Source organism: Elephantulus edwardii, unplaced genomic scaffold, assembly GCF_000299155.1.
Source record: "Elephantulus edwardii isolate Elephantulus edwardi_28Jun2011 unplaced genomic scaffold, EleEdw1.0 scaffold00055, whole genome shotgun sequence".
In the NCBI taxonomy this organism is placed as follows: domain Eukaryota; kingdom Metazoa; phylum Chordata; class Mammalia; order Macroscelidea; family Macroscelididae; genus Elephantulus; species Elephantulus edwardii.
Genome location: NW_006399805.1, coordinates 3,943,287 through 3,953,545, shown reverse-complemented (window position 1 = coordinate 3,953,545; position 10,259 = coordinate 3,943,287). Strand labels below are relative to the sequence as shown.

Genomic DNA, 10,259 nt, shown 5'->3' with positions numbered 1-10,259 from the left:
ACCCAACAACAACTGAACGGGCTGAACAGAATCCCCCCAAAGCCTTACAGGCAGGTCTCCTCTGCCTTGTGGGTCAGAACTGACTTGGTGGTAGCACTCATCTTACACTCAAAATTGTAAACTGATGTAAACAGTTACTAAGTTTGTCTGTTGCCCAAAAAGTTGAAAGTTTGCATCCACTCACAGACGCCTTCAAGAAAGGCCTGTGAGCTGCATGTGGACAAGGAGCCCCTGAAAACCTGTGGCACACAGTGAAGCCCTGGCACACGCTGAGTGTCCACACGGTGCTGACTGGACCTGCACTTATGCTACAAGCCAGACGAGAACTGCCCCCTGTGCTTTCAGAGGCTGTAATGTTGACAGGACTCGATCAGGTCTTTCTCCAGCGGAGGGGCTGGTAAGTTCAAATCATTGCACTATTGACTCTCCTTTTTAGTATGGGGTCCACCAAACCTATCAGTCGAATCTGACTCCTAATGACCCTTTATGACTAAGGAGAACTGACTCATGGCTTTCCAAGCGTCTTGGTGGCAAGGAACTGCAGTACCAATGGAAAGGTCTGTGGCTCACACCCACCAGCACCTCCACAGGAGAAACGAAGGCAGTCTCCGTGCGAGTTAGAACCTCGGAAAACCCTCTGAGAATCAGCCACGCGTTAGTCCTGACTTGGTGGTGGGTGCACCACAAAAACAAATCTTTCCAGAAGGAAGCTCTGGTGAAACAACTGTAAGGAGTTACACTGCCAACCCAAATATAGTAGGTTTGAATCCATCAGCTGCTCCTCAGAAAAAAAAAGGTGGATCATCTCTCCCTATGCAACTGACTGCCTCTGAAAGTCTGCTGGTCGGCTGTGTGCAGGCTCCAGGTCAACGGCACGTAAGAAAAACAACAATCCTTCCTGCAGCAGATACCACAGCTTTCTCCTCAAAATTATTTCTTCTTGTTGCTGTGTGCTGTCGGGTCAGGACCGACTCATAGCTGACCCTCCAGTGCATTCTCGGAGGCAGTAAACTGCATGACAGGAGACTGCCCGTCTGTCTCCCAGGAAGCAGCTGGTGGGTCTGAACCGTTGGGGTTTGAGCCTTTGGGGTTTCAGTCCAGCTTCTTCCCCCACCACCAGAGCTCCCTGCTCACAATGACTAGGGAGCCCCGTCAACCTTTCAGTTAACAGCCAGCACTTAACCACTGAACAACCAGGCCTCACATTATAGAATTACTTGCTGTTCTGGGCCACTGGGTCAACGACGATTCTTAACAACAGATCAAAACCCTGCCCTATCCTGGTTTCCCACATACTGTGAGTGCATACTGTTTGCTATTTTACCACGTGGCAGACAATCAGAAATTAAAGCAAAGTAAACTATTTCAAAAAGAAACAAACAACTACTATTATTACCAGTTAGGAAGAATCTATCCACTTAGTAAGGATCTACTTTTAAACATTTTGTGGGTTTTTGTTTTTTTTTTACCTTCTCAATATTTCAAGCCAGGAAAGCAGTCACCTCTTTGTTTTAAGACGTGCTAATGGCTTATTGGACACTCGCTTTTTAATTAGAACTTTTTCCTGTTCTACCATATTATAATAAATGGACTTAGCTATGCCCAAAATTTGCAGCTGCAGCTCAAATTGGGTGATTTTACTGCCAAAGTGAAAATGACAGGAGCGAGTTGAACTTGACACTGTAAAGCTGTCGCCCCAGTCACTAATATATTCACCTCTCCAACCCTACCAGCTGGCACTGTACCTGTCAAAGAGTAAGTGCTCCGAAAAGTGTGTGACATCAAACCGCGCTTAGAAATAGCCGTCAGAGTATAGTGCCCCGTAAGAGAAATTAACCACATAACAAAATGGGAACGGCTGGCCGGCCTCGCAGTAATTCTCCGCAGTTCTAAGATGCAGCTAAACATAGTAAAAGCCAGTGAATAAGTTGGAGGGCACAAATGGTGTCCAATGAGGCAAACAAGAGTGAAGGCAACACGATACATAATCAAGTGAAACTAAAATTCCAAACTAAGAAGGGGACAAAAAAGAAAACTCAGAGAAAACAGATATATGGGGGAACAAAAACGTGTAAAGACAAAATACTTAAGGAGCAATATTCCAGTGGGGTCAGGGAGGCTCGATACACACCCAGAGACAAATAGGGGCACAAGGACCAGGGCCTTGAACAATTTTCTCCTCCACTGAGCTAGAGGATGGCAAGGAAGCAAGGTCAAGTCAAGTATTAACCCCGGATGCATGGGACCAGGAGAGGATTGACGGTTCTTCTAATAACTTTGCAATGATTTATCTGATTAGGAAGGTGTTATAGGTCTCTATATAGATTACGGGCTTAGAAAGCCCACGAGGGAAGCCTGACTCTGTGCTATAGAGCTGCTGAGGGGTCGTCACACACTCGTAGCCCAGGGTTCCTAATCGAACGTTTTTTTTAAAAAAAAAAAATTTAAATTATTAATAATCCACTAGCATTATTTTGGTCTAATGTACTCAAGGGCATTTTATAGAAAGATGTTTTGTCTGCCTCCCTCCCTCATCTGCCCTCCTCTCTTCTTCCTCACATCCACACACACATTCACACGCCAACAAAATGCACCTATGCTCGTTTCTCAACACACCATGGGACATCCTATACAGCACTGTTTTTACAAATTGTGATAAGAATAAATATATAAATCCACCAGATGCTCTGCTGGAGAAGGAGGGGCAATCTCCTCCTGGACCAGTCAGATAGGATTTGACGGTATACACAAACAAAAATTTTTTTTAATTAAAAAAAAAACATAATATATAACAAAATAGCTGCCTCTTAACACCTTTTACATGTATAACTCAGTGGCTTTCATTTCACTCATCATACTACGATACTGCTGTGCCCAATTTTCCCTTCCTTGCTCGCAGAAGTTCAATGGCCCCTAGACATGAGCCCCCTTCCCCTCCTCTCCTGCCCCTAGAAACAACCCATAAACTTTGATGTCAATTAATGGACCTGTTCTAGATCCTCACGTACATAGGAGCCCTGGTAGCATCGAAGGTGTACGTGTGGGGCTGCGTACCCAAAGGTCAGCAGATCGAATCAGCTGCTGCACAATAAAAAGATGAAGCCACCTCCTCTCACTAAGATTTGCTGGCCCAGAAGCACAACTGAAGATCGGATCCTAGAATATTGATCCTTCTGTGCCTGCTTTTTTCACGGAGTATCATGTTTTCCAGGATCAACCACGGTGCAGCACGGAGCAGCACTTCAGTCCACTGTATGTTTGTGGCACGTTGTTTACCCACTTAGCTGCTGATGGACATTTAGGCTGTTGCCACATTTTAGCTCTTCTGTGTGGCTGCCCAACAAACACTCGTACACAAGTTGATGTTTGTGCTCCTGCTTGCAGGTTTTTTTGAGGGTACATATGTGTGGAATTGCTGGATAATATAGCAATTCTGTGTTTAACATTTTCATGAACCTCCAAACTATTCCACAGTAGCAACATTGTTTCATAATCCCACAAGCAATAGATTAGGGTTCCAATTTCTCCTAGTTTTCCTCTTCAAGAATCTAACCTAAATATCTTCCAACATCATTAAAATTAAAAAAAAAAAGCCTACAAGAGTATCACCACTACCCATATCATTATTAAAGTATTAATAATATATGCTCATGGCAGTAAGTTCACCGCGCAGAGGGTATAATGGAAGTCCTTCTTCCTATTCTCAAACTCCCAGCTCCATTTCCCATGGGTAACTCTTTTTATTAGTTTTTTCTCATTAGTATTCCGAGAATTTTCTATGCATATGTATGTATTTGTGTCTATATATAAAGGATTATATTTAAATCTATATCCTCTTAATTCTAACACAAATAGGCTCACGCTCCGCACGCAGTTTCTCAATTTTCTCTTTTGACTCAATACTATGAGTCAGAACCCTTCCCTTATCATCACAGAGACCCTACACATTTGTCTCTGGTCAAGTATTACAGTGTAGAGTAAGGATTCAAGTTTTATATAGTATAATTCAACTAACAACACTCCTCGTCATAAACATCTACATTGTCAGAAGGGGATTATTTGTTGAGTTTAGCAAAAAAGTTGAAACTACAAAAAAAAAAAAGAAAAAAGAAACCCAACCCACCACCAACACTGAAAGCAATGCCCTATAATCTATCAATGTGCTTAGTTACAATAAAATTCTGATATTAAAGAATGTCATTTTAAACTTGAATTTCTCTGAATACTCATGTTCATTATCTACTTTGCCTTCTTAATCTATGTTAAAAAGAGCTTCTGCCCACTTTTCTATTGAGTGCTATGTTGTCTTTTTATTATTAGTTTGAAGAATATTTTCTTACTTTACAGGTACTAAAGCTTTCTGTAGGGAGCTCTGGTGGTAAGAAGCTGTGCTGCAATCCTGAAGGTACACAGTTGGAACCCACCACGTGCTGCACAGGCTGAAGGGGGCAATCTCCATTTGTGAGACTAGCTGCCTCTAAAAACCCACTGGAGGGTCAGCTGTGCCTCAGTTCCTACTTGATGGCACACAAACAACAAAGCTTTATATAACTTTTTTGTGGTTCTCAAGTGCTGTCAAGTCGTTGACAACTCATAGGGACCTTATGAACAGACCCAAAGCCTGCCTGATCCTGCCATCCCCACAATCTCTGATATACTTGAACCCACTGTTACAGCCTCTATCGATCCATCCTATTGAGTCTCTTTTGCTGACCCTTCACCTTTCCAAGCATGATGTTGACTTCCAAGGACTGGCCCCTCCCAATGACATGCCCAAAAGATGTGAGATGAAGCTTCACCATCCTTGCCTCTCATTAACATGGGGATCTGTTTCCTTACTCTATTTATCCCATATATCCAGACACACACACACCAGCACTGGTGTGATGGTGTGAAGAAAGGAGCTTCATAACACACTGTTCCATCAAACAAGAAGTCTCCCTCATAGTCTTCTTCCTCTATTGTTTCTTAACAGTTCCCAGACATTTCTTGTTCCACGTGAACTTCAGACTGAATTGTGCAGTTCAGAAACTGTTGGGATTTAATTAGAGTGACTCCTTTAAGAGCTCTGTATATTATTATGAAGGACTGTGGAAGAGCTCAACATCTATTTAGATGGCGTTCAAAACCTTTAAGTGAGAGTTCGGTTATTCTCCATGTAGGCACAAACCCTTTCACTGACTAAGTCTACTGTCTACTCTCTACTCCCATGAAGTGTCTGATCTTCTAGGTCTGAGCTTTCAAGGCAACTCCGTTCGCTTCCTCCTGCAGCACAATTTCGTAGCTGGGGTTTTTGTTTGCTTACTTTTGTAGACCAACCACTCAATAGTGTTTATACGTGGAAGGAATTCCTACTATCGAAGTAAAAAGGATAGTACTCCTTTGAACTAGGGGAGACCAATAAAGTGAAAAATGACCCAGGCTCATCACACTTGATGCTTCCACCCAAGACTCTGAATCTTAATAAGATACAGACAGATGCAGGGAAACTCAGATTTTACTCACAAGAACTCATTTTCAACAAGTCAGAATCAATTCACAGCTGATCCTCCAGTGGTTTTTAGACGCTGAAAACTGCACGAGAGAAGACTGCTGAGATTCCAACCATCTGCCTCTCTAATGACAACTCAACTCCTGACCCAGTGGACCACAAACCCAGCAATGACAGGTGAGGAGCCAGCAGGGACTGCATCCCAAGCTAACCCTTCCTGTGCTCGTCCACATTCACAGTTGCAGAGTCTGGTTTTGTGGCCTGCCCAGGGAGTCTGTGACCGAGCTGATGACGTTCCAATAAATCTCTTTTCTGTTTCATCTGAACTAATTTACCCTCTTTGCAATGAAGAACTATTTGCAATGTTGTTGTTGTTTTTATGTGTCATCAAGTTGCTTGCAACTCACAGCAACCCTATGTACAACAGCCCTAAATTCTGCTCTATCCTGTGCCAACCTTATTGTCTCTAACACACCTAATCCTATTATTCCAGTTAATGAATGATCTATCTCATCAAGGGTCATCCTCTCTTGTGCTGTCCATCCACCCTCCCAAACACGATGTCCCTCTTCAAGCACCACTCCCTACTTGGAATGTGTCCAACCTATGTCAGACGAAGCTTCAGAATCCTTGCCTCCAAGGAGCAGCCCGGTTTCACCCTCTCCAAGACAAACCTGTTTGTTCTCCTAGCAGTCATAAAATCCATATGCACACAAGGAAGTCCAGTGAATATATGTACCGACAACTAGAGCCAAAGACGAGGAAATAGAAGATTTCTACCAACTTCTGCAGTCAGAAATCGATCGAACATGCAGTCAAGATGCATTGATAATAATGGGTGACTGGAATGCGAAATTATCGTATCTGGTCCTCTCGTTCCAGTTTCAGAGAACACCTAAAACCACTGCAATAATCAATCATCTCCATTTTTACCCATTTTCATCATTTGGATTTGACCTCTTCACAATGGAGCATGTTTCCTCTGTACTGCTGATTCAACTCTTATTTCTAATGCTTCAAACAAAGAGGACATTTTCTGACGTCACTTTGGTTTTCCTTGCATGCTGTCCATCCATATTTGAACTAGTTCTGTCATCCCCTCACTCCCTTAGTTTCATGTACCCATCACTATTTCATGGAAGCTCTATGCTTGCTTCATAAATCTCACAGACATTCAAAGAAGCACACGTTTGGAGGTCCACTGGTCCAGGCTGGGCAGCTGTGCTGATCTTGGCTGCATTCTACATGTCTCGCCGCCTCCTCCCAGGACCATCACCACCATGGCAGAGGCACAAGGGGCATAGCGACCCAGGCAAGCATATTTCAAGCCTCTCTTTGTGTCAAATCTGCTACAGACTGGCAAAAGCAAATGACTGAGCTGAGCCCAAAGATCATAAAGCAGGAGATACACTTCTCCCACCGAAGGAGGGGGAAGGAGTGATGAGTATTTTGGACCATTATCTGACACATCATGGTTTTTATAGCTTTTGAAAAATCCTGAGCTTAACTTTCCTAAATTTTTATCTTGTTGTGCCAAGTCACATGGGACTCATAGTGACTGTACAATAGCTCTGAATTCTGTCTTATCCGAAGCCAATCTCATTATCTCCGACAGACCTAATACCTTTTCTCCAGTCACTGAGTCAATCCATCTCATCCTGGGCCTTCCTCTCCTATGCTGTCCCTCCACCCTTACAAGCATGATGTCCTTCTCCAAGGACTGATCCCGCCTGGCCACATGCCCAAAGTATGTGAGACGGAACTTCAAAATCCTTGCCTCCAAAGAGTAGCTTGATTTTACCCTTTCCAGGACAGATCTGTTTGTTCTCCTGACAGTCCATGGTATGTTCACCACTCTTCCCCAGCACCACAACTCAAAGGCATTAATTCTTCTTCAATCATCCTTAGTCACTGTCCAGTTCTCTGACACATAGTAAGCAAAGACCATAATCTGGATGGATCAGACTCACCTCAGACTCCAGATTCCAAATGTTTATCTTCATTTATAATATTTTTTCCCCAATCCATGTTCTTTAAGATCTCAAAGGAATATTCATTTCTCTTTATGCTACAGGGTATCTTTAAAGAAGTCATGGTGATAATGCCATTATCACTGATCGTGGAACAGAAAGAAACCGGCTTAGACCTGCTTTGTACCATCAGACACTATGACAGGATGAGCCTTAGTGAGGTCTCCACTTCCACTTCTCTCTTCACACTGAGGTGCTGGCAGGCGCTCTATCTTGTGTTACACACACATGTACACTATGCATAAATGCTCTAGGCAGGTAATACAGCCATGGGAAGTCTTTCACTTAAGGCTCTTTCCACAATCCTGGGCTCATTCTCTGTAAGCCTGAGAGAAATTTTTCCAGTAAAGACAAGTAGGAATGTCCCTTTCTCTGTCAAAGATCTCTAAGTAAACGGAAAACTCTAGCATGTTTTCTTCAAGCTGGACAAGGTTTGAAAGAGTTCATTCCCAGAATGCACTGTGTCCAGTGCTCTTGTCTAGAGCTGGATAAAAACGTATAGCTGCATGTATTTCAGTAGATTGTGCAAAAATGCCCTGTGAAAAGCTCTTACAGCAATTTAATAATATGTGGGAAGGGCACAGCTCATGCACCGCTATCTAACGTATGGCAGTAACTCCAGTGTTCCATTATCTTAACAGGTAGTTGAATTCTCTAAAAGTCTGCAATAACTCAATGAATTTGAGTTCACCTAAAGTACCAAACATACTACTGACAAGTCCATTCTGACTCAGAGTGGCCCTGCAACACTGTAGAATTGTCCCAAAGTCATAAACATTATAGAAGCAGACTCCCACATCTTTCTCCTATGGACTGGGAGTTGGATTTGAACGGCTGGCCTTCTGGTTTATTAGCTGAATTCTTTTAAGTACTGCACTACCAGAGCTTTGATGGCACCCAGGCCCTCGGAGGCTGACGCTGCCATCGGTCCAGGGATAGCAATCAGGAAAGGAAGGGCTCTCCCCAAACCAGTCCTGAACTCTTCCAGGAAGTAGGCTGCCTGACACTCCACATACTCTCAGTAACAAAGAATCTTAGCACCTCACTTCCTGCGACTGTGTTTCTTAGGCTTCACTATGCAGTGAAGGATTTTCGCTTCCTTCTGAGATCACATATTTGGCATCTGAATTCAACAGTTGCTCCATGACAGAAAGATGAGCAAAGACTAACAGCCGCCGGCACTGGCCGGAGGGTCTTCCCGAGTACGAAATGACTTGATAGCAATGGGTTTCGGATTTTAGTTGCTCTTCTGAGATATGCCAGAGTCCCTGCTTTAGTCTGATGGAGGTGCAGAGTAACGTGTCTTCTAATTTTCTAATGTTAAAGGACTCAAATAAATGTCCGAAGAATGAATAACCAAACTTTGAATGTTGGCCCTTTAGAATATGGAGCATTTCTAAAATCATCTTCAAGTTTCAGAGATAATACATTTAGAAGGAAAAACAAATCAACAACAGAGTACTATGGAAAACAAGGATGATTCCTTCCAGCAACCCATTACCACCAGGGCCTGCCACGGTGGGTCCCTGGCCTATCGCATCCTTCCCCCCTCCTTGGTCTGCTGCACCACCCAGCCCAGGCCCCCGACACCCCTCATCCTCCCCTTCTCCTTGTCCTGCTGCACCACCCGGCACCCGGCCCCACCTCAATCTCCTCCCCCGCCCCCATGACCCACCTCAATCTCCCCTTCTCCTTGTTCCGCTGCACCACCCGCCCGGTGGACTTGATGTACAGGTGCCGGTGCAGCTCATCGATGAGCACCAGGTGCAAGTTCATCTTCTTGCTGTGCAGCTCCAGCCGGAGGTCACTGAGGCCTTCCACCTGGAGCAGGGGGCCCTCCAAATACTCCACAGCTGACACCTGGGAGCAAAACCATATGATGAGTCAGACAACCAACCTGCACAGGAGCATGGCAAGTAAGGAATCCCAGCTTACAAAAGGTACTAGGAATAAGAGCAACAATGAAGAGGAGGTCTGTGAGCCTCTCAGCCCAAGAGGAGACTTTGCAGAGCGTCATGTGGATGGACAGGCCGGGCCTGGCCCTTGAAGGGTTCATTGTTTTAGATAAATCAGAAAGTGGTGGGCTCCACAAAGGCAATGGTGCTCCACAAAAAAGCTGTGCTGTTCATTCCCAGGTGTATTAGCCATTAAGGATCCCAGGCATCTTGGTAAGAAAATTCAACTGCTAATCAAAGGTCAGCCATCAAACCCAGCAGGTGCTCCACCAGAGAGAGACAGGCAGGAGCTTTTCTAACCAGAGAGAGGAGATAGGAGCTTCTCTAGCCAGAGAGAGACGAGGCAGGAGCTTCTCTAACCAGAGAGAGGAGGTAGGAGCTTCTCTAACCAGAGAGAGGAGGTAGGAGCTTCTCTAACCAGAGAGAGACGAGACAGGAGCTTCTCTAACCAGAGAGAGGAGATAGGAGCTTCTCTAAAGATTTAAAGCCTTGGAAATCCTATGGGTGGTCTACCCTGTTCTACATGGTTCTTTTAAGTCGGAATCGACCAGACACAGTTAAAGTGCTTTCCCTGCTAAATGACTATATCATTTAATTTAAATGATTATTTAAAATCTCACAAGCTCTCCACCTACTAATTCTTTAGATATTTAATACATTGTCGCACACTTTTAAATTGATGACCATGCTTAAAAACACATTTTTTGAAATAGTTTATATAGAATTGGTGACAGTTCTTCTCTAAATGTCTGATAAAATTCGCTTGTAAATCCGTCTGGTCCA

At 43.9% G+C, this 10,259-nt stretch overlaps 1 protein-coding gene across 1 annotated transcript in view; it reads right to left on the bottom strand.

Annotated features, from left to right (window-relative positions):
- The window catches only part of EXOC4 (exocyst complex component 4), an 877,780-nt gene that overhangs the window by 792,089 nt on the left and 75,432 nt on the right, over positions 1-10,259 (bottom strand). The window contains exon 4 of the mRNA XM_006887139.1: positions 9,197-9,381. Coding sequence (XP_006887201.1) covers positions 9,197-9,381 — 185 coding nt within the window. The remainder of the gene's footprint in view (positions 1-9,196; positions 9,382-10,259) is intronic.